Raw genomic sequence first — 26,893 nt, 5'->3', positions numbered from 1 at the left:
ACCATAGTTCAATGGTGATGAAAATGTTAGGCTGTAACAGCTTTTAACCAGGGGGAGTTTTTACATTTCCTCATGAGGACTTCTATATCAGCATATGTACAACTTCATAATAAGTAACTAATATACCTATTTACAGTCATAAATCTACAATTCTGTTTGTGAAATTATCTGTCACACATTCAAGTCCAAGTATTATAGGTAAAGGCAAAGGTAAAGGTACCCCTGCCCGTACGGGCCAGTCTTGACAGACTCTGGGGTTGTGCGCCCATCTCACTTAAGAGGCCAGGGGCCAGCGCTGTCCGGAGACACTTCCGGGTCACGTGGCCAGCGTGACATCGCTGCTCTGGCGAGCCAGAGCCGCACACAGAAACGCCGTTTACCTTCCTGCTGGTAAGCGGTCCCTATTTATCTACTTGCACCCGGGGGTGCTTTCGAACTGCTAGGTTGGCAGGCGCTGGGACCGAGCAGCGGGAGCGCACCCCGCCGCGGGGATTCGAACCGCTGACCTTTCGATCGGCAAGCCCTAGGCGCTGAGGCTTTTACCCACAGCGCCACCCGCGTCCCTTAAGTATTATAGGGGCTTGCACCAAAAAACTTATTGGAAAAGCTGAGTTTTGAGAAGGGGTTTTTAGGAAGGAAGAGCAGTCAGCTCAAAGAGGTATTCTAGGAGACAGTTCCTGACTTAACAGTAGGAGAGAATGCATGGAGTCATTTCAGGCCCAGGCAAAGGTTTCAGCACCTGAGAATCATAAAGGCATGCTTCTAGTCTTTAAAACTGGAAATGTACCCCTGAAAGTGAGTGAAACCTAGTTAAAATTTCTTAAGAAATAAAGGAGTGAAGTACAGCAGAAACAATGCCGGAAATAGACACAAACCTCCTTAATTTACATAAATATCTACACATTGCAAATTTTCGTTTTTTCTTGGCACATTGTAAAGTGCAGGATGCACATATTGATAATGAGCAGAACTGTCTGGAACAGAGGATATCAGTTGTGGGCACCTTCCATGCTATCAGTATTACCTTCCTTAATAATAAAGAGTGCGGTCAAAATTTACCACATGCTTTGATTGAAATTGGGTAGGGCCACTGCTGTGCTTTGGCCCCTGTGGGAGGGCAGTTCCAGTCCCTCAAGTCAGTCAGCAGGCCATCCCTGGAATAGACACAGAGGTCTTTTAATAACTGGAGATCTTGTAACAATAGACGTAATGGACAAGAAGTATATTGCTCCATAGCCCTAACACCACGCCATTGCATCCCATAGCACAAATACAATATAAACATCGCACAGGCCTAGAGGAACATTTCCACTGAATTTACTTCATGAAGTGGCTAAAAGAGAGTGCCATTATGCCATTAGACCAGTTTGTTAGCTAGCGGGACTATTCCGAAAAGGCAGAATTAGTGCTTTTGTTCTTTATTATGGGGTTTTAAGAACGTGACCCTAGGACACTCTTCAAACCTTTTACAGTTCCCACAGCCTTCTTTGAAGGCATGTATGTAAGCTAAAACTAATTCTCTCAGGGAATATTCTTGAACACTAGTATTTCTCATTAGGATCAGGGATGGCAAGAGGCCTGTTTGGGACAGAATATGTGAACCTTCAACTTTAACCTGGTATAATATGCCAAATGTTTGGGAGACATTCTCACACACTTCTGGCCTCTTTCCGCTCATCTGTGACATGATCTGATGTGCTGGCTTTCCACTGCTTCGAAATGGAGGATGGGAAGGTTTTTATCACCCCAAGTCCATTGCTACCAGGCAGCACTGCTGTTAATGGCATCTAAAAGGAAAATAAATTACACTAGGCAGTGGATTGAATTGGTGAGATTTCTGTCCCCCGACAGTGCTCAGTTTGTGTGGTGAGAATTGGAATTCATTTTTAAAAGGTGAGGCAAACTTGACAGGGCAAATGTTAAAAGAGGCATTAAGGAATAAAACAACCCTCCCTTGACCCAGATGTCAACATTGTACCATGCAGTTTCAGTATCTATATTTTTATTTAACTATATTTTCTACCCAGCAGCATTGTACCATGTCAAAAGGTTTCTAGCATGTTCTTTCTTGCGTGCTGACATCATTTTTTCTGAATTGTAGTTTGAGGATGTATCCTGCCCCTGATCCACAATACTTGGGTTGGGCAGACGACCCAAACTATCATCCTCCTATGATGACCTTGGATGGATCAGAAACATCACCTCATCAAATGGAGGTAGGGTTGGTTACAGGTTTCTTCTCTTATCATATAGGGAGTTCTACAAGTAGCACAAATGCCTAAAACCATTCAATTAAAAATAACTAGATGGAGGTCAAGGGATGCATCACAAGATCTGAAATCAACCAGACTTACTCCTGTGTAAATATGCATAGGACTCCACTATTGTTGTTGTTGGCATCCTTCTTGTCTCAAGAGACAATGGAGTGAGCCTCCAGGGGTGAAGTCAAACCGCTGTATTAGCAGCACCAAAGTGATCTCCCCAGGGCACAAGCCTGGGCAGTGTGTATGGAGGTGCTGGACTGCCCAGACAACAAGACCCCCCCCCCTCACTATACAAAGAAAAGTAGAGCAATATGTATGGCATCAGCTTGGCTGCAGCAGTTGCCACAAGGAGGCATAAAAGGCGCCATTCAACAGTCTTAGGGACTCCACTCCGGATTTGTGTAGCATTTATTCCTTAGCCTTTTCTTCTCCCCAAAGATATCCCACAAGTGTCACATTTAAATGCATCCTGCTTAAATTAGTTACTATATTACAGGACTGCCTGTTTATTCTTGGTACAGGAACTTCTTGTTAGCGTCAGCATAGAGGACTCCTCCCGTCTAAAGGACTTTTGGCAGATTGTTGTAACACTGAATACAAGAAATCCAATTTAGCTGAGATTACATTTATTTTTAAAGACTTGACAGGCAGTCTCTCCTAAGCTTCCTTGTACTGTCTTGACCTTGATGAATTCCTGGCTATATGCAATTCATTACCTTCAGCTAGCTTTTATAAGACCACTTCCTCAGTCCTGAGACTCAGCAAGAGAGACAAGTGCCTATGACTTGACATGTTTTACAGGGTAGTTTGCCAGCATGCAGATTACCAACATGTGGTAATTAAGCTAATTTTGTGTGGTACTAGAAGTAGGTCAATGCTTTGTACTTTGCATGCTTGCCAATCCAATCAGCCATCAGGCCCTCCCCCACCAACACACACAACCATTCCATTTTGCATATTTTAGTTCCACTCAGTCAATCTTCTTTCATGGATAAAAGTAAACATGCATTAATAGCTAAAAACCTGATCCCACTCAACACCTCTTTTATTTATTTATATGAATTTCTGAGCTTAAACTGTAATTCTTGCAAGTAGTTGCTTTTATGTGAACTAAGACTGACAATCAGGACATTTCTATTTTGATTGTCTCTCGCTGCGTTTAAAATAACCTCGTGTTTGAAAAGCAAGTGAGGGGTCATTGCATAAATTAGATTTATTTATTTTTAAATGGTACTCATCAAAGCTTAGAGGATTTTAATGTTTAAACCACTATTTTATCTACCCACCATAATTTTGTTTTTGAATTTTGCTTTAAAGAAAAACAACAACGCTCACTTGGCAAATGGCCATAGTACATGCTGCTGTAGGTGATCACAGAGAGTTCTCTTGCAAGGTTGTATTAAACTGCATTCTCAGAATAAGTCATGCAACGGATGGTGACCGATAAAAGATGTGGCAGAATGTGGCTCTGATGGTGTTTCCTGCTTGGCAGGGGGTTGACCTCGATGGCCCTTGTGGTCTCTTCCAACTCTATGATTCTATGATTCTAATGTTTGCCCCAAGAAAAATCCAAACAATTTAGTAAGAAGGCCACATGTAGTTATGCACCTGGATACCTGTGTGAACACCATGATTTTTTCAGATTAAAATGTTTGAGAGCTGGGCACGTTCAGAAACTACATGGTACAACCCTTTTTAGACTGTACCACTTAAACTTTGGAGGTAGGGATTTAAATGTCACACACACAAACACAAAAAATAGCATTCCACATAGAAGAATAACAAAGCAGTGAGAAGGCTATGTGATAATTTGTATTATTGAGTTGTTATTATTTTGATTATGTATTTTGTGGTTTTATATTCTGATTTTATTCTGTGAACCACCCTGAGACCTGCAGATATTGGGTGGTATATAAATTCTAATAATATTAATAATAATCCACCTTTCCCCCAGAACCAGGACTCGAGGTGGCTCACAAAAACTGAAACACAAGTAAAGCACAGATAGCGAAAAACATATAAAAGATAACTTAAAAAGCAATTAAACTATAACAGAATTAAAATGATGTAAAAAGATTTATTAAAATGCAGGTAGCAAAAACAGTGCAACACTATTAAAAAGCCCTTTCTTTAGAAGCAGCCAGTTCCCTCAAGCCTGCTAGAATAAAAGAGTTTTCAGCAGCTGGCGGAAAGACAGTGAGGAGGGAAGCCAGTCTAGCCTTTCTAGAAATGGAGCTCTGAAGTCTGGCAGCAACTATTGAGAAGGCCCTCTCCCATGTCCTCACCAAACTCTTTTTTCCATGCAAAATTTTCCACAGGCAGGACAGAGATATTTCAGAGGGCCAATATTCAAAATACTTGATCCAGCTGCAGTTTGAAGTGGTGTGGCCTGGGAAACTAGATCCTCAAGTACCATTCTGGCTTCTGGCCCTTGAGAAGAAACTAGAGCTAGTAGGAATATGTAGAAAAGCCTTGGCCAAGGATATATTTCTTAATAAATACTAACTTCCTTTGCATGATTCAGGTTTACAGGTTCAGGAAATATTTTGTAAGACAGAGTACAGTGGTACCTCGGGTTAAGTACTTAATTTGTTCCGGAGGACCATTCTTAACCTGAAACTGTTCTTAACCTGAAGACCACTTTAGCTAATGGGGCCTCCTGCTGCCGCCATGCCGCCGGAGCCTGATTTCTGTTCTTATCCTGAAGCAAAGTTCTTAACCTGAAGCACTATTTCTGGGTTAGCAGAGTCTGTAACTTGAAGCGTATGTAACCCGAGGTACCACTGTACTCCCATTTGTTAGACATTAGTAAAGTGTGAAGACCCCTCTGCAAAATTTTGCTAAACATCTCAGACTATGAACTCCTGATTATAATATTTCAAACTGTTTCTTTTGGTTTTGAATATGTGTCTCAGTAAAGACAATATTGTCAAAGAGAGATTTATGCAGTCCACTAATGAAGTGGTTTTCTACAATTTATTGCACCAATGCCACAAAGAAATTGACAAATGATACTGTACAATTACAGCCCAAATTAAGAAGTTTCCACAGTTTGACATTAGAATCCAGTCAATAAAAAACCCCCAAACACTATTTGCTTTTCTCTCTCTGAACACATACTTGCAGCTACACACACACACCCTTCTCCTAGTACGGTATATGTTACTTCATCTGTTCCAGGTAACATGCTTTATTATATAAGCTTGCTACACTTAAAATATGGTCCATATGAATCGGAAGAAGTTTGCTCCTGCTTAGGAAACAAAGAAGTAGACATGTTTGGAGGTGAGGACAGCAGAATACTATTAATACAGCATGAAAAATAAAAAGTTTTGGAATCTTGAAGATTTCAGACAAGATTCCTTTCTCATTGCCACTTTCAGTGTTTCTCAGGTACATTCACATTACTTTAAAAACTATTAAAAATATCAAAACTAAAGCATGCTTATGATAAAAGGGTAGCCATTGCAGTGCATCACCAGTGCAGTTTTTGCCCTCTCAAATGCTACAGCACAATCTTTCAGAAAATTCATGACATGTACAACTTCTAAATTGCCCCCTACTGGCAGCTTAATTCTGTCAACTGAGGTAGTTTTTTTAAAAACGGAAGGATAAAACACATTATATTTTCTTAAATATAGAATGAAGCTACTTTTTTCTAAAATGATACAGTTGTTAAAGATTTGCATGGTTCTTTTAAAGGGGGAAAAATGATTTTATTCTGAGATAAAAGGAAGGGTTGTTAATTAATTTGATCCCTTGACCATAATTTAAGTACAAGAAGGGTATCTTTAACCCTTGCCTTTGTGGTCTTCTCTGTCAAAAGCTGGGCTTCATTCATTTGGAAGGGAAGGTTTCAGAGGAAAACTGATTTTTTGAGCTAATTTGCAATAGAAAGAAAGGCAGGGAACAGAATAATGCTGCTATGGATAACTACTAACTTCTAAATCAGGAATGACCGTATGATTAAGTGTCATGAAAGTATTGGCAGGGATGAATAAGCAATGAGACAAAATAGAAAATCTGACAAGCCCCAAAAAAAGAAAATTATTAAATCGGTATTTGGACAAACATTGCATCCAATTGCCAACACTGCTTGGGTCAGTTGCCAAATATGACAAAACTTCTTTCTACTTCCATTTAGCACTTTCAGTCCAACATGGGAGATTGCACAATGTGCCAACCGGGAGTCTTTCAAAAAAATTGTAAGTAGTTTTTGCTTTCTTGCTCTAATTTCACACAGTCACCTGCAGAACTTGGAAGTTAAAATGAAGTCACAAGATTTATACTGAACCTTCTAAGAAAGCCCTGGGTATAGGGTTTGAAACCAAGACGAATACGGTCCTATGTGTACAGTTGTATAGCAACATAGAAAATTGAAAGAGAGCTCATGTTACTAACTTCCCATTTAAAACCACATACATTTCTCTTTTAGAATTAAGACATACAAGAGAGGAAGGCACCAAGAGGCTAGTGCAAAACGTTCTGTGGGATCGCTTCAGACACTTGAGAATTATCATAATGAATTGCTGTCACTGTTATCATGACCACCTTCCCCTCGCGATATCCTCTCTGAGATTTCTTCTGCATGTTTCATCCGTCCACTTAAAGAAGTTGATCCTGCTTCTGCAGTGTGCTGAAGAGAGATCTCTTATTCACGGGGCAACAGATAAGAGTTTATGTTTTAAAACCAGCTACCCAGAGTTGATGCTAATGGGTGCTTTTAATGCTAGTCCTACACAAAGTAGACTCAGTGAAATGAACACAGTTTCATTCATTTCAGTGTTTCTAATCCAAGCAGGACTAGGATGGATAAAAACCTATGCCCATTATCATATCGGTTCTTAAGGTTAAAACACGAGCTTTTTTGAGCTGGTTGTACATATGTTAGGATGCTCAACCTGTAAGACCAGAAAACTGGAAATTCAAGATGTGGCATTTGCAACAAGGTAAGTTTGCAGTGGAGATTACTACTACTTTCTCCCATTTTCATCTAGCTGTGATGCAGGATCCAAAACTTCCGTCTCCGCCAAGAACAACCAAAAACAACACTGCCGCTCTCGTGCTGCTTCGCCCATTTTAAGAGCCAATCAGCCACACAACAAGATTGTGGTAGCTGACTTCCAATTTCTTGTTCCATGGAGGTTTGATGAGCTAACAAAAGAGAATGGGCATGCATACGTACTACAATTCATCACCTTGTCCATCCAAACACAGGAATGCTTCTGTGCATACAGATTTGCTTACTGCTCCCCATTTGGGTGGGTAGGAAATCAGAACAAGACAACAATAGTAAGGAAACCATACTTAGAGTTGTTTTTTGTTTGGCTGAAAACTATGTATAAGTAGGGAATCCTCCAATAGTGTTTAATTCTTTTGTCCATTAAAATACAAGGATGCATTCTTGATTAGTTTACTCCAAAAACAGTATAAAAACCCTGAATGTCTTTTATATTATGTAAACTGAAATTCCGCTGGTAAGCGTCCAAACAAAATGCAGAAGAGGAAAAGTGACAGAATGAACTGTCACCTGTGGTCCTCTGTTCCCCCATCTCTTCATGTTTGCTCTCTTCTGCACACACGCATCCCATCTGCTAGGGAGTTGTGACTTCAAGTTTTCAGCTTAGAGGAGTATCTGAGCAACATACGGAGAATGAGTACTCGCTATAGCAGCCAACAGTGGCAAATCGTTGGATTCAATCCTAGAAATTAAAAAAAGGGATGTTTTTCAATATGTAAATTATAGCAGAGAATTGAAGTATCTAATTAAAAGCATTTCTGAACCACTTAATATTTAGAAATCTCTAATGAGATGCTAAAATACAACATAAAAACCAGAGATGCAACATAAAAGCAGATAAAGACAGTAATAACAGGGTCCAGTTTTATAGGTCATGGAAAGCCTGGGCAAAAAGATGTCTCTAAGATGTCTGTGGCAACTGTCAGAGGAAAGAGCATCCACAATGCAATGAAGAAACATTCCTGTTTTACCCTGTGTTATTCTGTAGCAAAATTTCTCCAGATGATCAAGTGAATTTAAAAGTCTATAGAGGGACAGGTAATAATAATAAAATAATAAATTTTTATTTATACCCCGCCCTTCCCGGTTCAAAAACCAGGCTCAGGGCAGCTAACAACAAATTTAAAACACTTAATTATAAAAGCAGCATAAAATACAGTATAAAAACATGAATAACAATAAATTCAAAAATCAATTAGATAATCTCCCCAGGGCTAGCTGGCTGAATTGGTACTACTTGGGCCAGCGAGGAGGCCAGGGGAGATGTGGGGTCTCAGAGTGGGTGATCTTCATAAAAGGGGAGGGGGAGGGAAGAGAAGGGAAATAAAAGATCAGGCTGAATTCAAATTAAAGGCCAGGCGGAATAGCTCCGTATTACAGGCTCGACGGAAGGAGGTTAAATCCTGAAGGGCTGTAGTCTCATGGGACTGAGCATTCCACCAGGCCGGAGCCATCACTGAAAAGGCCCTGGCCCTGGTGGAGGATAGTCTGACTTCCTTAGGGCCCGGGACCTCTAAACTATGGTTATTCATGGACCTTAAGGTCCTCTGCGGGGCATACCAGGAGAGGCGGTCCCGTAGATACGAGGGCCCTAAGCCACAAGGTGGGCTTGCAGGTAACCTGGTGCCAAATTGTTTAGGGCTTTACGTGGTGGTTGATTGGAAGCCAGTACAGTTCCTTCAGCGGAGGTGTAATATGCGCACATCAAGGTGCTCCACTCAAACACCTGTTTGCAGCATGCTGCAGCTTCCAGACCAGTTTCAATATGGTCAGGGTAGGAGGAGGGACAGAAAAGACATGCTGGTGAATGGTCATATTTGAGAAACTAAGGCCACAGTCCTATACTCACTTCCTCAGCAAGAAGGGGCTGCCTTTGAAGATGACTTGGAAACTTCAACTGGTCCAAAAGCCTATTGTAGCAGTATGTTTGATTATTTTTATTTTTGTATTTTGTCTTTAGTTTAAAAATTATTAAAGTGTCATTAAAAAAGTTAATTCTACCCTGCTCCGCATCACATTTCCATTTCCAAGTTGATGAGCCAAGTAGCACATGATAGTCTCAGGAATCACCCTACCAGCAAGAGGAGAAAATACTCTTTTCCCAAAAGTCGCTTAGACTTTTCTTGAATGACTTTGGCAAAGGAGCAAAATGAATCTAAAGAAAGACAAGGTTGGGGGCAGGGAAAATCAATGCTTATGCGCAGCCAAGCAACTGTATGGATTAGGGAGGGTCTCGTGAGAGCAGATATGGATTACATAGCAAAAGCGGAGGTTGTAGTGATAGATGGCCCGGTAACAAGACCCAGCGCTCTAGCAACACAAACCTGCAAAAAGGCCCCGAAACAAGGTTAAATGTTCTAATTCTATTATTCAGCGAGGAAGGCCATTTGGTGAATGTCTCTGATTCAGGTACAGTAACAGAGAGATGGGAAAGTTCAGCACTTCCCTGCTCTATAGACTAAAACAAAAACATTTCCTGAACTAAGGGCTGAATTATTTGACGCTTTAATCATATACTTTTTAAGAAGTGCTTTTTTAAAAGCATTAGACGGCAAACTAAATAGTGCTGCTTCTCATGAACCTCCTTATTTATTGTAAATAATGGACAGTGCTTTATAGACTAAAAGCAACAACCCTTCAATGTTACAAAACTGGGACAGCTTACTACAGAGTGATTTTATCTTTATACTCACCACACAGTAGCCTTCAGACATAGATATAGATATGGTCTCCTTCCTCTATATTTGATTTTAACTTACTTGCATTCCTTACATGCTTTACCAAATACATTATTATTTATAAGATAACCTTATGGCAGAAAACTGTTCAAAGGGCAGCTTTTTTTGGGGGGGGGGACTGCTGTAAATAATCCATACCAATGGAAAAATATATAAGCATTAAGAAAACTATAAAAGAACCATAAACTCACAATGGAATGAAAGCATATCTTACTTTTCTACAAAGGGAAGACTGTACACAGCCATTGCACAGGAGAGCATTCCAAAAGTTTGGAACTATGAGGGAAAAGGCTCTTCTTCTAGTAAGTTGACCTTAATTCTCTAAGGAGAGATGGGGAACCTGTGACACCTTCAGATATTGTAGGAACTCCCACCAGCAAGCCCATGAACAGGGACAAGGGTAGAGGAGATATTCTTTCAGTGAACATTTTTAAGTGAACCAACCCAATTTGCCACCTCCTTAATACACAAATAGGATCATAAATATCATTCAGAACGAACGCTTTTCCAAATTTTGTGATACATCTCATGGTTCAAAATATGTACCGTGCTGTGCAAAACACATGCACATTTTAAGATAAAATAACTTTAGAAATGCATATATTGCAATTAACACACTTTTAAGAAATTGCTATTAATGCAAAAACGAAACTGAACAGATTTATGAGCACACATACACATGAAATGGACACAGATTGAAAGAGACTGATACAACTCCTATCTTCTCTGACTAGGAATGAATATAGCACAAAACACTGGGAGGGCCCTAGAGACAGGAGATCAGAGTAGGACTCATTGTAGTTCTTAAGGTTCCTGGAGGGGTTTACACAGGAAAAGGCATTCTTTAAGATACTTGTGACACAGATCATGTAGCGATCACAACCAGCCTGCTGAATTGGGTTCAGAAACATACCAGTAACCAATGTGGATATTTAAGTACCAATGTAAATCTTTTAGCTACTTATACCATAAGACAGGCAGCAGCATTCTGCACCAGCTGTAATTTCTGAATCGTCTCCAAGGACAGTTCCATGTACAGCACATTACAGTAATTTAGTCTGGCAGTCAACAAGACCTAAATTATGTAGCTGGGTCTCTTATCTTTCAGGAGTTGGCACAGTTGCTGAACTAAGCTGGTAAAGAAAGGCACTCCTGGATGCAGCACCATCTGAGAATCTATGAGCAATTGGAATTAAATTGCGGCCAAGTTTTTGCCCACACTATCGCTCTCAAGGTTCCTCTTTGCAAGGTTGAGAAGGGGCAACTCTGAACATCACACAGCATTCTAAATTGCATGGAATGCTCCAGCCCATGGCCACTAAGTGACAACCTATATCCCAGGTCTTTTGCACAGCTAGGTGCAGAACAGTAGGATCTCCAAGAATACCTGAATGAATCGCTTCTCATCTGACAGTTTTTAGTAACCCTCAGAGGGTGGGTTTAAATACCCCCCCCATCTCAGGAATGCACTTAGAGCAGTGCTAAAGATTCTCCCCTCCCCACCCTTTTATTTTATTTTTGAGCTGTTCAGAAAGGAAGGTTCCATGGCCTGAAGTCAATAATATATTATCCAATTAAAATTACAGCCATGCCATCATCTTACAGCATGTTTCATAGGAGACATCCCGTTCCATCTCAACATAGGTTACTGAATTCTTTCCTAACCCATTCCACACAAACCACTAAAGTGACTTGAACAGAACTTTCATCTACAGTGCTTATGCAAAACATGGTGCTGACCAAAATAAGACTTCTACCATTGCCTCTCCTCCTTGCCCTCCTCCATTTACTTTTTAAATGTATTGACGCGACTGTTAATGCAGCAGAAACAGCACTTGCTGTCACTCTGCCTGAAAAAAGGGGTCCTTCTTCAGGGTGAGGCATTCTGGGTGAGGTGGCCCAAGAGGCGCCTGCCTGTGCTGCTGACGCTTTTCTATAACTTCCATTTTGTTCAGAACGTGAAGGAAGGACAAGAAATAATTCTATTTTCCTACATTCAACAGCTCAGTTCGATTTCCAGATGGCTCAGTGGAACACATACAAGCTACACTTCACACTTCGGCATGTCTTTCACAGAAAATGTGACAATGGAATAAACAGTAGTATCCTGAATATTCAGTGCATGGTGGGGGTGGAAAAAAAAACTTTAAAAAGGAACTCCAGCATCAACACTCACCCCAATACTACTCCAAGTTCTTTCACATGGACTCTCGTTTGGCCTCGCAAATATTTAGACAGCATCGTGCTTTTGAGGTACATTTCCTGTAGCCGATCCTCAAGATGCATAATGCACTGTAGAAAGACATGAAACCCCACAGTGATCCAATCCAATAGAATAAGAGGGCAAAGCCATGCCACACACAAATGCATCAAACGTGAACTGATCCTTCCTGGGGCCAGACCCAAGTTCTGCTTAGTTCAGCACCTCTATGATTAGGCTGATGGTGTCTAGCCAGTCTGGACCCGCCATAGGGTAACTGCTATAGTTGCCCCTAAGAATCGGGGTGTTGCATTGCTAATAATCAGGAATGCCAGAAATGGTATGTGGTGTTCAGCATCCTCCCCGCTCTAGTCTGATGGGAGGTACAAAAACAGAATGCAAGCAACTCACTTTTGCTTTGGGCCTTCAGATCACAGGGAATAAAGGATGCAAACATGGCCTGCCAGCGGACAGAAACAAGTCTGCACCAAAGAAGAAAGGCTCCTAAAGAGCAGTAGTTAATTCTCTAACAGCTACCAAAGAGGAGAATTCCTAGACTATTCAGTTATGCTGGGGGGTGGGGCGCTATTTCCACTATGCAGTCTTCCTTCAAGGTCTGAAAGAAGTCAGTGTTGTGGTGTATGGAATGCAAAAACTGGCTGCACATCACACTTTCCCTGTTAATCAATTCCTTCTGCAGGCAATCATTTGTAAACGCGGACTTACAAAGTCAGCAGGAAGGTTAAGTTTGTAAAGCTGTAAAATGGATTGTAATAAAGACGACACTTGGCTGGAGACCAGGACATCCTTGCCCAACTTCATGCTGTCGGTTATCTTTCTTTGGCTTGTGGCCACCTGTACTGTCCATTTATCTGTATCTGCAATAATGCAAACAGCTTCTGCTATGGGCTCGTCTAGTACTGGATGCTGTAGAAAGGAAAAAGAAAGTAAATGGAACTGTTTGAAACTGCTGCCTACCTTTTAGATAGATAGATAGATAGATAGATAGATAGATAGATAGATAGGTGATAGATAGTTATATCTCTATCTCACATACATATATTCAATTTACAAATTGAAAGTTTACATTCAGCATAGTTTACTGCAATCTCTAATGACAAATGGCTAGTAGCATTTGTTCTTCTTAATAGAATATGTTTGTGGCCTACTGAAATAATAAATTTGGATGGCATTGATCAAGTGATATATGTAAACTATTGTCAAATATTGAATTAATTGAAAAAAGGTTTTGGTTTCTTAATATATATATTTTTATGCAATAGCCTTTTCAGACAAAAAAAAGTTTCTTATCCTAGCAATCGTGTCCACAAAAACCCTGTTAATTTCAGGGCAGAGATTAGGTGCACATATGGAGAGGACTCCCTCCATTTAAATAAATAGGTGGTCCCATGTATGCAAAGGCTCAGAATGGACATCAGAGTATGTACACAGTTTTTGTTCAAGGCAAACAGGCACAATGTGGAAGATGCACTATGCATTTTGGGGGCATAACCCATTTTGGGGGCTGCCTTGCACTCTGAAGGTTTTGTGTACAGCACCTGGCATTTCCAGTTTTAAAAAAAGTTCAGGTAGGTGATGGCAGAGACCTCCAATGAGCCACTGCTAGGTAGGGTAGGCAAGTACCAGGCTTGATGGATAAATAATCTTGACTTGGTATAAGGCAACTTTCTATGCTTAACTGTCAATGATATTAAAAGGATTCTGTGTGGCAAGATCCAAATGGAACAGCCTAGCACCGCAATACCTCAAGGACTGCCTCTCTCCACCTGAACCTACCCAGACCCTGAGATCACCCTTTCTTTGTGTGTCTCCTCCATGAGTGGTCCAGCAGGTAGCAAACTAAGGTATATCTAAATCCAGTATTTGTTTCCAATTAGAGGTCAGCTGTGTACTTCTAGAAGCCCCAAAGCAGGCCATAATGATTACAACCTTCCCCTGTTTGTTCAGGGCATTTGGTACCCTGCCTCTAGAGAGACAGGTTCTATTTTGGCTGTAATGAATAGTAGCCATTTGTGGAATTGGTCTAACCCTTTTAAAGGCCACTTAGGTGAGTGGTCATTAATGCATCTTGCAACAGTGAGATCCAAAATTTAAATCAGAATTCTATTAATAGAAGGAAAATATAGATTAGGGTGCTCCCCCGCACTTTCCATTTTCTCTCTGGCGTACTGCCAGATCTGATCCACCTACAACTATCCCACTTTTACATTTCCTACTGCCAGCACTTGGCCTTCTATGTCTCGCTGCAAGAAAGAGGCTCAGAAGTATGTCCAGACTTACATTCACTGCATGACTCAATTCAGCTGATAGGCATTGCTTGAGCTGCTCATCGTTACTGATTCCATGCAACACCAGGTCAGGCATATAGGAGGCACAATAGCCACCGAGAAGGGACCTTCCAAAATGCTTTACGCTTTGATTGCTGATTGTGTTGGATCTGAAACAGAGGAATTGGTTGCACGCTTAGTACTCAGCCATTTCTAAGGCCAGTTTGTGAAAAGGTATTGGAATAAAGTGGAATTATTTCAGTAAGATTGGCAGATTGCAATGCTATGTGAATGATGACACTGCCTTATTTGTTTGCAAGGTTACAGCTCATGATAAAAAATGACCATGGAAAAAGTTACTATCATTCTCAGCTCTGAATCACACAGTCAGTCCACGGTTCCCAAATGTTGTCTGCACCACAAAATCTTTTCCCCAGCAGGAGCCTCAATTATGGAACTTTGACATGACGATCCGGTTATTTGATGATTGCCTCATTTATTTATAACATTTCTTACCTGCCCTTTACCACACAATTAAGATACTAGATGCACCTCTGTGGGACGGTGGTCCACATTTTAGAGGCTGCCTTTCCCCACACTTCTAAGGGTTGCAGAACTACCAAGAGAGACCTCTCTTTGATAATCTTAGGAAGATCAGCAGGAATGGAGGCAATCTTTCAGATATCTGGAGCCCAAATCATTTAGGGCTTTAAACACTAATGTAAGCATTTTGAAACCATTCATCTGATCATTATCTCTTAACATCTCATAAATGTGCACCTAATGAGTTATCCAAAGTGACAGCTAGGCAAAGCACCTATTTTATTGGTTAAAATGAGTTACATACTTGTTAACTTTTAAATTGGATCACTTGTGCTCTGTTGTAGCCGAGTTCACAAAAACCACCTGTTTGTAAAGACTGAAAGGCGGCATAATGTAGCATGTGAAGTAGACACTTGCCCATGAAGGCTCATGCTAGTCTAAGACTTTGCTGTTTTCACATATTGTAAAAAGAGAAAAACTGAGCCTTTTAGTCCATTGAACTAAATTGACAACAGTCCCTATTATTGTAAAACCTTAAAATTATGATGCAAGTATTATGCCTAAAAGTAATAATGGGGGAAAACCCCAATTTGCACTATACTAGGTTGTCTCGGCTTTCCCAGCATAGGATCAATACTACTTTATAATGAAAACATTTGGTTTAAGTTGGTCTAAATATCAGACTAGAGGTTCCTTCTTCAGATTTTTCAAGAGCTATCTTAGAACAATGCAGCAAACCCTTGAGGAGTCACACACAGTTGGTCATATTTACTTATTTTTACCTTGGCAAAGCAAGTTCTACTTCGGAAAGTTCATCCGTCCTACTGTTGACAGAGCTCAGAGATTGCTCATCTGGAATATGTGCGCTACCTTCATCGTCGCTCTCTCCCAGGGCACTGTCAGAGCTCTCATTTCTAGGCATGTTCTCTTCCACTCTGAAGGGGTGTTTGCTTCCAGCATCCCCACAGGGGACATCCTCCATAACGGCTTGGCCAGATCTCTGCACATCAGCGGGACTTCCTGAATCACAGTCAAGAGAAACCCTTTCCAAGTTTTCACAGTGTGTGCTTTCACCTTCCCCCAGTCTTCCTGGCTTTGCAGTTTTGACTTTGCTCTCAGAAGGGACAGGTGGATGGCATGACAATCGAAGCGCACTTGGTAGTCGCGTTTTACAAGCTTTCTGCCTAGCACGTGGTTTAAGACAGAAGTAAGATTTCTCCTGCTGGACTTGGGCAGTTGCATGTACTGGACTTGACAGGAAACACAGAGATTTGCTTTTGCTCCTCGGCATTCCTACAGTTTCATCCAGATCCTTTTGGGTGGGTTCTAAATCAGATATGGGTGAAGGGGAGCTTCCAATTTGGAAGGTAACTCTTTCCAACTGAGGGTACCTCTGGCTAGCCCTTTCACTGCAAAACAGCTGTCCTGCTGCGTTACACTGGTTGTTGTCCTTCATTCCTGTTGCTAAATCCTCTAATTTTGCACACCCCCTGGATACACCTTCTGAACCAGCCACCGTTTTCCCCTTCTGAGCTTCCTCCACAAGTCCTTTGGAGGAGCCAGCTTTGGGCAAGCAAGAGGGCAGTTCAGAACTCTGTCCAGCATTTATTCCTTCATGCTCCCGCTTCAAGCAGGCAGGTTCAAAGCAGCTCTCTCCCACAGCAGCAGCGCTCCCGGTTCTCCGGGGCAAACTGGGAGATATGAGAGCAGGTTCGTTTCTAACAGTGACTACTACATAATCAGAATCCTCAACTTCTCCCTTTTCTAGAGCTGTTGAGATCTTGCCACCACTCAGGGCTTGCTCTCCTCTGCCAACTTGCCCACTCCGGGTCAGGTGATTCTCCTGCAGCTCAGAGCACCGTAAGAAATACGTAAGAATGTAGAGGATGCGTTGAACCAAATCTTTACGCTTTCCAACAATTACAGTCCTCGTCATCCTGACAGGTGAGCCTATAGCACCATACAAGTCACCTGGAAAAAGCACAAGGAAGAAAAATGGGGATTTGTACTGCATTTTAACCCAGAAGGCCATAAGACAACAGGCCCATGTCTAATCCAATCCAGTTTTGTTTTGTGGCTTTTAAAAAAAAGATCCATCCAGTTACAAAAAGTGCCATGAAAATTTGCACTGAGGAATCAAACATGATTATAATCATTGCTTCTAGCTTAAGAGACATATTAAAACTCAAGGGCATGATCCAGTTCAAGTGAAGCTATTTTACATTTCATTGATTTCAATAGGAGGAATTAAACACACATGGTTAACTTCCCATTGAAAATCAATGGGACCTAAAAGTGCTTACCACTGGCTAGATCATGCCCTCAAGTTTTATTTGTACTACATAATTAGGTATTTTTTGAAAAAGGGTTCTTCCCAAGTCATTAGCAGGCAGATCTTTCTTTCAATTACAATTTCTGTGCCAAGAACACCTGAATTATGTGACCCCTATAAAAGCTAAATGGTGTACAATTTACATTTTTATATCCTATCGCAGGAGAAATGCAGAAGTGTAAAATGAAATGATTTATGACAATCCATACTTTACAGGTCTGCAACAGATGAGAATCAACAAAAACCAGTTATCGTTATAGAAATCGTGTCAGCAATTCACAAAACATGAAGCTCTATTAAAACACACACACACACCACGAAATTTAGAGACTATTAAAGTGCAAGCTGCTCAACAAAACAAAAAATCTATTGCTTGCACCTTCACTTTATTACAAGTACCAGTAGAAGTAAGTCTGTAGCTTATGCGGTAACCACTAGAGGGCATCATCAAGCTTTTTAAAAAACAGCATCTCAACCACTGGCAACAGAATCCCTTAGCCCTGACCAACATCTGGCTGCAAGGAGCAAGCTTTTATGCTGAATGAAGAGTTCACTATAGCTGATAAAATATGTGCATGTTCAAAGCATGATTTTGGTAAGTATAATAGAGCTATTTCAAAAACGTATCCCCTGTGCAACCATACATCAAGCAGTTTTCTAATGATTCTCCATTTATTCCTCAGCCTAATATGACAAACAATTTTAAAATGCATGTGCACAAGGACATTTCTGTGCAGATTAAGTCTTATCCTATAAAAAAGATCGTCTTGGGTTTGTTTTTAAAGTTTCACACTGACCAAGCTGTGCCCAGAGTGGATTGTAAGGGTGAGATTTTGCCAGCATGTTCACAGACTGAGAGGTACGTTTCTCAGAGGAGGGCCTGATGGGAAGGTGGTCAATTGGCATCACTGTGGGGACCCAAGCCAGGTGATAGGTCAGCACGGCCGTCAAGAGAGCCGCTAAGAACCTGGGGAGAAAAGAGCCACAAACAAGATAAATATGGCGATGAACCTACAGTCCCTATGAAGGGGAGCAGATCTAGCAAGCAAGTCACAGCGACAACTTACTGGTTTTTGCTGGTCTGTTCTATCAAGATGGTGAATTCCTTGAGAAAGTGTTGGCACAACTGGTTCTTCTCAGAAGCGCCGGACATCATGGTTAGCCATACAGGCTCTGCAATCCTTGGAACTGAATACAAATTCCAGATTGTAATTCTGTAAGAAAGAGGGGGGGGGACCCAAAGAGAGATCTGTTAGCTAAAACAGTATACGCTGTTCAAAATGCAAAACCTCTATTCCATAACAAAGAAGATGATCTCAAGTGTACAAAGCCAAACTATTAGTTTTGCTTCCCAAGCGCCGCTGCAGTAGGCCCAGAAAATATGGGGTCAGTGACTGTTGAAAGATTACTGCCCAGCAGTCTGAAGCATTCACTGTTGTACTGTTTGGGGACGACTGGGGGGGGGGGGAAGATTGGTGAAGGCTGGTTTATGTTGTGAACAATTCACATCCTCTTTTATATAATCCCTCTCCACCCTCTCTCAGTCATGGCCATGGCCTCAGTCAGGTGCCTAAATAATAAACTGAGATATGGTCAGGTGACCAAAACCAGAGAAGTGTGAAATCCAAATACTAATTCTTTTCAAACTTGATAATATCTCCCCCTTATTTCAACACAGGCAACATTTTATATGCATCACAGCACAGGTTAATAGGTTGACACAGACATTCATAATTAGCTATCTGTGATTGCTGGTAAAACATATCCTGGACATGATTTGAAAGGATTTATGGCCCAATTTCTAATCGTAGTGGCTACAGCTGGGAAAGGTTGTTCTCTGGGATGAAGCAAAAAGTTATAGGATAAATAGTGCCAGGAGAAGTGAGGCCAGAGGAGCATGCTAGCACCTGGCTGTCCATTTTGCATGTGTGTTTTTCCTCTTAAAACTTATTTCCTCCTCATCTTCTTCCTATGGTTTAAATCTCTCCCTGGTTTGGAGGCATGCATGGCGGTGGCGGTGGCGGTGGCTCCAAGCAGTTTCCTAATCTTCTACCAGCACATTCCTTTTGCGGTTGTGCTGATGGAGCTCCTACATCAATTGGTGTCCCCTGATACACCTTCCTGGGGGCCCACAGCACTGCAGCTGAAGTCATTCAATTAATTTGCATAAATGACAGCCTCAAATGAGTTGAAAATGTAGACCTTGCCTACACACACAGCAGAATGAAGTGGGAGCAAGGTGGCAAAGTCGACTGCTGACAGAGCATTGGATTTATGAACTTCAGTAGGTTTTTAAATACAGGGTTTAATGCAAAAGGAGCCTATAGTGACGTATTTCACTCTGCTACCTCATTCTGCTTCATGTGCACGTCACTGCAGCCCTCTTTTGGAGAGTTAGGTAGCAGACTGCCGCAGGTAAGAATGGCAGTTTTTGAAACAAACTTCTATTGACATTACACAATGGATGCAAATCCCATATGCTGGGATGTTTCACCACTGCTGCATTCCCCCTATTTCTCCATGGAAAAGCTGGAGAAATGCTTAAAGAGGCATCAGTTTTGGCTTTTTTTTTTTTTTTTTTTTTGGTAGAGAAACAGAAAAACCATGTAGCTTCACTTTCTCCATCACCAGAGCCAACCTTTTTGTTTGTTTGTTAAAGGTGAATCTGTGATTTTGTATCTGCAAGGCATGTGAACCTGGGAAATAGAGGGAGACTAGTGCAACAGGGACAAAGCTGCTCTGGATGCCCTTTATGGAGAAGTACAAATCTACTGCTTGGCTTCCATGGACTTACCTGAATTCACCCAGGGCATCCATGACACGGCTGATGTAAACTTGCACTCTTTGGCTTGTTTCTGCTATTTTTCTGCAGGTGATCATGGCCTTGGAGAGAAAGCAATCATAATAGGTTTTTTAAAAAAGAAAAGCAAAAGTTATTATTATTATTATTATTATTATTATTATTATTATTATTTCAAAGGTTTACTAAAAAACTTTGGAAAGTCAAGCACTGGAATCTAATGAATAGAGGAACAGCTCTAGTTCAGAGGTGAAGCATATGCATTGCGTGCAAAAGGTCCCAGTTTCAATTCTTGGTATCTCCAGATAGGGCGGGAACCACAATTCCCATCATCCCTGACCACTGGACATGCTGGCTGGCGATGATGGGGTTTGTAGTCCAGCAACATCTGGGGAGAAGGCTTCTTGAGACTGATAAGAGAGATCAAGGAGCAATATGCCTGAAGGTCTGTGCATGAAGCATCTATCACATTTCATGGAAACCAGATAAAAAGTATTTAAATAAAAAATTGGTTGCTGGGGGCAGGGAAAAGAGACAGGAATCAGTGCTGTAGATCATTTGCTCATTCTTCCCAAAGAAAGTTTCTGTCTGTCTTGCTACAAGAGGCTCATCTGCCAAGTCCATGTCAGGTTAGACGATATGTAACTTTCAGAGCTTGTGTGGTACCATGGAAAAGATCTTGAGATTTCAAGCAGAAGCTGTACTTTGCCAGCTCAGGCATCAACTCCCTGGAGATCTGCCCCCGACATAGCATCAGTTAGCCCAGCCTGCCTCCCAGATGGTTAATAATAATAATAATAATATTGAATGGATGTGTTCCATGCTCTACCATTTCAATGGCGCTCTTCAGCTTGCTCATGTGTGATTCAAATAAGGGGAAGTGAGAGAAGAAGAAATCCTGGAATTCCCTCTGGGCCTCTTCTTTTTCCGGGAGGGTGAAAATGACACTGATGGCAATTTTCTTCCTTCGAACCATTGCAGGATTGAGGCCACAACTTTCATCTGCCATGCTGAAAGTTTCTTCAGTTGACCTGAAAAAAAAAATGCAGTGGGGAAATTACAGCACACCTATGTGCTCATTCAGAAAAATCAACAATGATCAAGAGGCTTTTGTTTGATGCCCTAGTGCACTGATATTAGCAATGGGTTTAAAAACAAGGACTGTGTGTATGCATAGAGTGCTGGTTTTAACTTTTAAAGTCCTTAACCATTTTGAAACTATATTAACTGAAGCCTACACCAAGAATGGGGAACCTGTGAGCCACCAGATGTTGAACTACAATTCACATCATCCCCAGCTATTGGCCATGCTGGCTAGGCCTGATGGGTGTTGGAGTCCAACAACACCTAGAGAGCAACAGGTTATCCAGTCCTGGCCTACACCCTTATTGTCCTGCCTGAGCACCAAGATTGGCTGCTTAAAAGTGAGCAGGCTGCTATCAGGTATCAGTGGTAGTTCAACATTTTTTGAATTCCCCACCCCCAAATCTGTCTTATCCTTCACTTCAGAGAATGATGTAGGCTCTAAAGACTTTCTGTTTTGCTGGGCTTGTGTGATTTTGTGACTGGCTTTTATGTTCCTGCCATTTTCCCTTTTTTAGAAAAATATTAAAAACTTCAAAAGGTGGCTCATAAAAAATTTAAATACAAATGCTGAAGTAATGTATGCAATTTCCCCTCCCCAAAAGTATTAGTTGAGGTGCCACCACTGTTAACAGGCTCATTACTTCCCACTGGAAACAGGGTGTACCAAACTATAGCAACCACACTGCGAAACTCCCTCTCCAGCAAAGTCCACCAGGCCATTAAAAATTATTATGCATGTACTTGATCTAAGCAAGCTTTTAAAGGCCTTTTTTTTGTTGGTGGGATCCAATTGCTGTTGTTTTTAACTCTGCAGTCTTTTGAACCAGTTTTACAGATGATTTATAATTGTGGCAAGTCTCCAAGGCACTTAAGACAGAGGGGAAAATAAAGTCTATAAATTTTAAAACCAATTTGCACAACTGGACTTCTCTCCAGTTTTTCCTATTCTCCCTCCAGTCCCTCAAACCTCCTCCAGAATGCCCCCCAGTCCTCTAAATAAGATTTTGGGAGCATGCAGAGGGAAGGAGATGCCCGATTCCGTAAGCAGATGCCTGCTTGTGCTATGCTGGCTCTTTCCACAGTCTACAATATCCTATTCCAGGAATATGCCCTAGAAACCTACCACCTAGGAATAATGCCGTTTTCCAAACTTGTTCTTTGACTTCGTATCCAGCGGCGGTGGTAGCTGCTAGAAGAGCTTGGCGACAGCAAAGGAGTCATCAAGAGGCTACTTAAAGAAGCTGGCAAGAAAGCAGAAAGAAGCATCACCCAAAATGGTCCTTCAATAGAGATTTCCCCTGGCACCATGCTCCCCGCCCCAAGGTCTTTTAAAGACATCTTCTCTTGGGGTGGGGTAGGAAATGAGACCCACAGCTTCATCTTGAGAGCACTGAAAATGCAGAAACCCCGTTACAGAGCAATAACAACTCCTCTGCAGTAGGGTCACACATTTTAGGAAACAAAAGTTGTCTTACTTAAAGATGTGGCAATGCAAGAGAACAGGCAGCTCCCCTACCCTTCCCATAGGCAAAACTTAAAAGTCTTTGTAGCAATTACACCCCCAAATTCAAAAGCAAATAGATTAATATGTTTTCCCTTGCTTCAGGGGTCTTCTCCGATGCTGCCTTTCTGCTAGTGCAGCAGACATCTGCTAGGCAATGAAACTATTCCCTCCTCTCCTCTCCCCAGAGATATGGAGGACCCTCTGGAGCAGATTTTGAGGACATGCGGGGAGAGGAAAGGAAGGGAAAGTTGCCCTGTGCAAGTGGAACTCTGCATACACAGCGTTGCATGCAACCAGGTTTCTAGATTGTGTGGCAGCCCTACTTGAATACAGTAGGCTCCCTCCTGCAGAAATTCAGCTCCAGTGTATTTTGGGGTGGGGATGCTGCAGGAATGGCAATGAAGACATGCAGGAGGGGCCAATGGGACCATCCCCAGGCACCCCTTTGCAAGGGGCAGTCTTGGGGGACAGGGAGAGATAACAGAATAAGTCTAAATCTAGAACAGAGTGCCAGACACTGTGCAGAAAAAACTGGAATGTTAAAGAAGCTTACAATCTACAGGAAAATCATAAAGATACTACACAGGGGAAAAGTCAAATGAGCATTAAGTACCAAGAATTATTTTGGGGAGGCAGGTAATAACAATAACATTAATAAGAATAATTCAGAAGTAATGGCCTTAAAGAGACCAGAAAATGGAATTTACAAATAATCCTAGAATAAGAAACTAATGAACATAAAGGTAAAGGTAAAGGTACCCCTGCCCGTACGGGCCAGTCTTGACAGACTCTGGGGTTGTGCGCCCATCTCACTTAAGAGGCCAGGGGCCAGCGCTGTCCGGAGACACTTCCGGGTCACGTGGCCAGCGTGACATCGCTGCTCTGGCCAGAGCCAGAGCCAGAGCCAGAGCCGCACACGGAAACGCCGTTTACCTTCCCGCTGGTAAGCGGTCCCTATTTATCTACTTGCACTTTGATGTGCTTTCGAACTGCTAGGTTGGCAGGCGCTGGGACCGAGCAGCGGGAGCGCACCCCGCCACAGGGATTCGAACCGCCGACCTTTCGATCGGCAAGCCCTAGGCGCTGAGGCTTTAACCCACAGCGCCACCTGCGTCCCTAATGAACATACATTTCCATTTTTAACACAGTATCAGGGTTCATAAGAGTGCCATGTCAAGTGTAATGAAATCTGGAACTGGTGGCTCACATGTCACTAAAAATTTCTTTGCCACATTTGGTTGGTATAGCAGAGAGGAGTGATATACCTGATCGAGCGATGCCACTGTCTCTGTCTTCATTCTGCCCCCTGCTAGGCATGTCAACAGGTGTGCTGTGCGCTGAAAGGGGGGGAAACGGAGGAGATTTAACAGGCATCCTATTTCTCACCTGCTTTTAAAACAGGGCCACACAAGCAGCAGTTTCAATTCAACAGTGATATTTCTCAAAGCTCCAGAGCAAATGCCTCAAGAATGACAAGGAGGGGGCAAGGAGGACACAATTGCAGGCTTAAAATTAGCTAAGTCTGTTTTAACAAACATACTATTGATTCCGCAAGTTTATCAACGTATGTCTTTTGTCAATCAATCTTTATTACGGTCCAGAGACCCAACAAATCGTATGTCTTTTGTCTGAAATCCTAGTCTGACTTCAACTAGTTTGTTAGTGTTATCAGGTTAGAACGCTGATTGGAAGGAAAATAGCCATTAGCACTGTTGTGCAAACAGTTGCCTAATAGCTGACATGGTGTTATAATTATAGTCCCCATAGAGGTTTTCATGCTTCTGAAGACACTGAGAAATGAAGGGACATATTTTCAGTTTGAAAATAACAAAATCTCCCTTCAGGCATTCTCCTCACTGCAATTGCCAGTAGGGAAGAGAATGGGAGAGACCTCCCTGCTCCTACTGCCAGCTATTGCTGCTGCCACACCCTTCCTTCATAGCAGGCTGAACTTCTACAGGAAGCTTTTTCTAATGTATGCTCTCCATGCAGTTTAGAACATGGACCTTCCAGCGTACATGACCACAGCTGGCTCAAGGCTGCAGAAATTTACCCACTCTCTCTTCTCATGGGGTAGAGGGGGAAGGGAATGGACTCCATGGCATAGTATGGCTGGGGGAAGAAAGCCTGAGTAAGACTAAAGCCTTAAGTTGCCTAGATAGCACCTATGAAGCCAGGAGTGGTTTGAACAAGTATGGAATTCCTTATTCTCAAGACGAAAGATCTGTGTAGACTAGAGATGTTTTGTATCCCAATTTCAAGGGCAATGTCTTGGAAAAACAGACCCTACTTCTAAACTCAATATACTCATGGACACATACACACACACACGTGTGTGTACATGTGTGTGTATAATACTGTCAATTAATTTAATCTCTGGGAACTCAGAAAAGAGAATATGTGAAAATAGGTGATTATGTTTTAAGTGAGTACATTATGTAATGTTAACTACTATATTGCTCTGTTGTAACACACACACACACACACACACACACACACACATATTAAATGAATTTATTGTGGCATTAGTTTAAGTTTCCTATGTAACATGCTAGCAGGAAGTAACACAAACTATCCACAAGTTAAAGGCAACTTCTGTGGTTAGAAGTGAACTTCTGGATCCAACCCATTGTTACTCTTACATGCTTTAAAATGATAACACACACAAATGACAAATATCTGTTTTCAGATGGCTCCCAATGCTAGGCTGAACAGCAGTTGTAGCTCCATAAATTCCCAACATTAAGCAAAGAAGATCGATTGATTAGAGGGCATGCAAAATTTGTGACCCGTGTTTAGATTAACTCAGATTCCCTTGATCACACTCTTCCAAAAGGTCAGCACTTCCGCTATAAAATTAACTGTGCTTATTCGATGGCATTTAGGTGACTTTACCACGTGGGGGCAGGGGAAGATAGGGGGGGGGGGAGAGAAACCACTCCAACATTATTACATGTGAGAAAATTAACAGAACACACCAGCAAATGATTAACTTGGAAAAAACAACTCCTCTCAAACCTGGAAGGGCTCTGTCATCTGGGAATAAATATGGCGCTATGAAGTGCGACCAGCAGGGAAACACATTACTGACGATGCTACATGGACAGCGTGAGGAACTTGCAGCCCTCCAGATGTTGGCCAAAAGCCATGGCTCAGTGGTAGAGCCACTGAGCTTTGCATGCAAAAGGTATCAGGTGCAATCCTCAATATCTCCAGGTAAGGCTTCTGCTCAAAGCCCCAGAGAGCTGCTGCCAGTCAGTGTTGACAATACTGAGCTGGAAGGACCAATGGTCTCCTGTGTTCCGATTGCACTGCTCAGCTAGTGGTGCAGAGCGGCAGCCTCCCGGCAGCAGTGTCACTGCTGCTTACTAGGGCTGGCAAAGGACAGAGTGCTGTGGATACCCCAGCAAAACCAATTCGGCACTCCCACCCTCACCACTGTGTGTCCCCCTCCTGGGAAGTAGTTATGACTCCACTGCTGGGAGGCTATTGCCCTGGCTCTGCCCCCACCAAGTCGGATGGTCCTGATCCCTGATCACACTGGGTGAGGCTGACGGGAGTTGGACTTCCACAACATTGGGAGGGCCACAGATTCCCCACACCTGCTTTAAATGAGCTCTTATTGGATATTTTAGAGCTACCACCATCACCACCTCCTCAGCCCAGTCCATTTGTGGAGAGGAGTTATTGATCGCATGCCAAGAGATTTCCACCAGGAGCTAGCTAGAGGGGCATGTACTGGCGCACCACCCTGTGCTCGACGCTGCGCACAAACCTGCAAAGAAGGAAGCACTCCGGGTGAGCCAGAGAGGCCCCCCTTCAGCCACACCATGCAGCAGTTTGTTGCTACACAGCTGCAATACACCTAGAAGGCAGCAACACAAGAAATATACAAAACAAAACAAAATCAGATTACATGGAAATGTAACAGACCACGAACCAAAACTTGTGGTGCGCACACAAATAATTAAACTGCTGAATGTACTTACCTAGGTTACTTCCACTGTGGCAGGGGCCCAAACTATTTGGATTAGAGTTCAGTCTTGCTAAATTGGGTTCTTGATTCATGTATTCAAAGCTACCTTGCAAGCTGTAAAAGAAACATCCATCCAAAAAAG

General features: G+C 42.1%; 2 protein-coding genes and 1 long non-coding RNA gene across 10 annotated transcripts in view; 1 reads left to right on the top strand and 2 right to left on the bottom strand.

Annotated features, from left to right (window-relative positions):
- The window catches only part of LOC307224568, a 45,132-nt gene extending 43,038 nt beyond the window's left edge, over nucleotides 1-2,094 (bottom strand). Inside the window, exon 1 of the long non-coding RNA XR_013842670.1 lies at nucleotides 1,060-2,094. This is a non-coding gene — a long non-coding RNA (uncharacterized lncRNA). The remainder of the gene's footprint in view (nucleotides 1-1,059) is intronic.
- The window catches only part of SPMIP2 (sperm microtubule inner protein 2), a 36,715-nt gene extending 19,771 nt beyond the window's left edge, over nucleotides 1-16,944 (top strand). Inside the window, exons 4-6 of one of the 5 annotated variants that reach the window (XM_079991458.1) lie at nucleotides 2,102-2,216; nucleotides 6,409-6,469; nucleotides 16,822-16,944. In XM_079991458.1, the coding sequence (XP_079847584.1) occupies nucleotides 2,102-2,216; nucleotides 6,409-6,469; nucleotides 16,822-16,823 (178 nt within the window). In that variant the 3' untranslated portion in view covers nucleotides 16,824-16,944. Of the gene's footprint in view, nucleotides 1-2,101; nucleotides 2,217-6,408; nucleotides 6,899-7,261; nucleotides 7,566-11,130; nucleotides 12,193-16,821 lie in introns of those variants that run through there. The other 4 variants (XM_079991459.1, XM_079991456.1, XM_079991457.1 and 1 more) reach the window with 4 other exon arrangements.
- FNIP2 (folliculin interacting protein 2) overlaps nucleotides 5,205-26,893 on the bottom strand; it is a 46,435-nt gene continuing 24,746 nt past the window's right edge. For 2 of the 4 annotated variants that reach the window (XM_079991367.1, XM_079991365.1), the window contains exons 6-18: nucleotides 26,765-26,865; nucleotides 26,551-26,640; nucleotides 24,041-24,112; nucleotides 22,395-22,512; nucleotides 21,015-21,216; nucleotides 20,180-20,268; nucleotides 18,453-18,599; nucleotides 18,183-18,352; nucleotides 15,836-17,024; nucleotides 14,524-14,680; nucleotides 12,949-13,149; nucleotides 12,199-12,314; nucleotides 5,205-7,966 (exon numbers count right to left, since the gene is read on the bottom strand). In XM_079991367.1, the coding sequence (XP_079847493.1) occupies nucleotides 7,888-7,966; nucleotides 12,199-12,314; nucleotides 12,949-13,149; nucleotides 14,524-14,680; nucleotides 15,836-17,024; nucleotides 18,183-18,352; nucleotides 18,453-18,599; nucleotides 20,180-20,268; nucleotides 21,015-21,216; nucleotides 22,395-22,512; nucleotides 24,041-24,112; nucleotides 26,551-26,640; nucleotides 26,765-26,865 (2,731 nt within the window). In that variant the 3' untranslated portion in view covers nucleotides 5,205-7,887. The remainder of the gene's footprint in view (nucleotides 7,967-12,198; nucleotides 12,315-12,948; nucleotides 13,150-14,523; nucleotides 14,681-15,835; nucleotides 17,025-18,182; nucleotides 18,353-18,452; nucleotides 18,600-20,179; nucleotides 20,269-21,014; nucleotides 21,217-22,394; nucleotides 22,513-24,040; nucleotides 24,113-26,550; nucleotides 26,641-26,764; nucleotides 26,866-26,893) is intronic. The other 2 variants (XM_079991368.1, XM_079991366.1) reach the window with 1 other exon arrangement.

The sequence above is a fragment of the Podarcis cretensis genome (assembly GCF_951804945.1).
Source record: "Podarcis cretensis genome assembly, chromosome: 9".
NCBI classification, from domain to species: Eukaryota; Metazoa; Chordata; class Lepidosauria; order Squamata; family Lacertidae; genus Podarcis; species Podarcis cretensis.
This window is presented reverse-complemented; position numbering and strand designations above follow the sequence as displayed.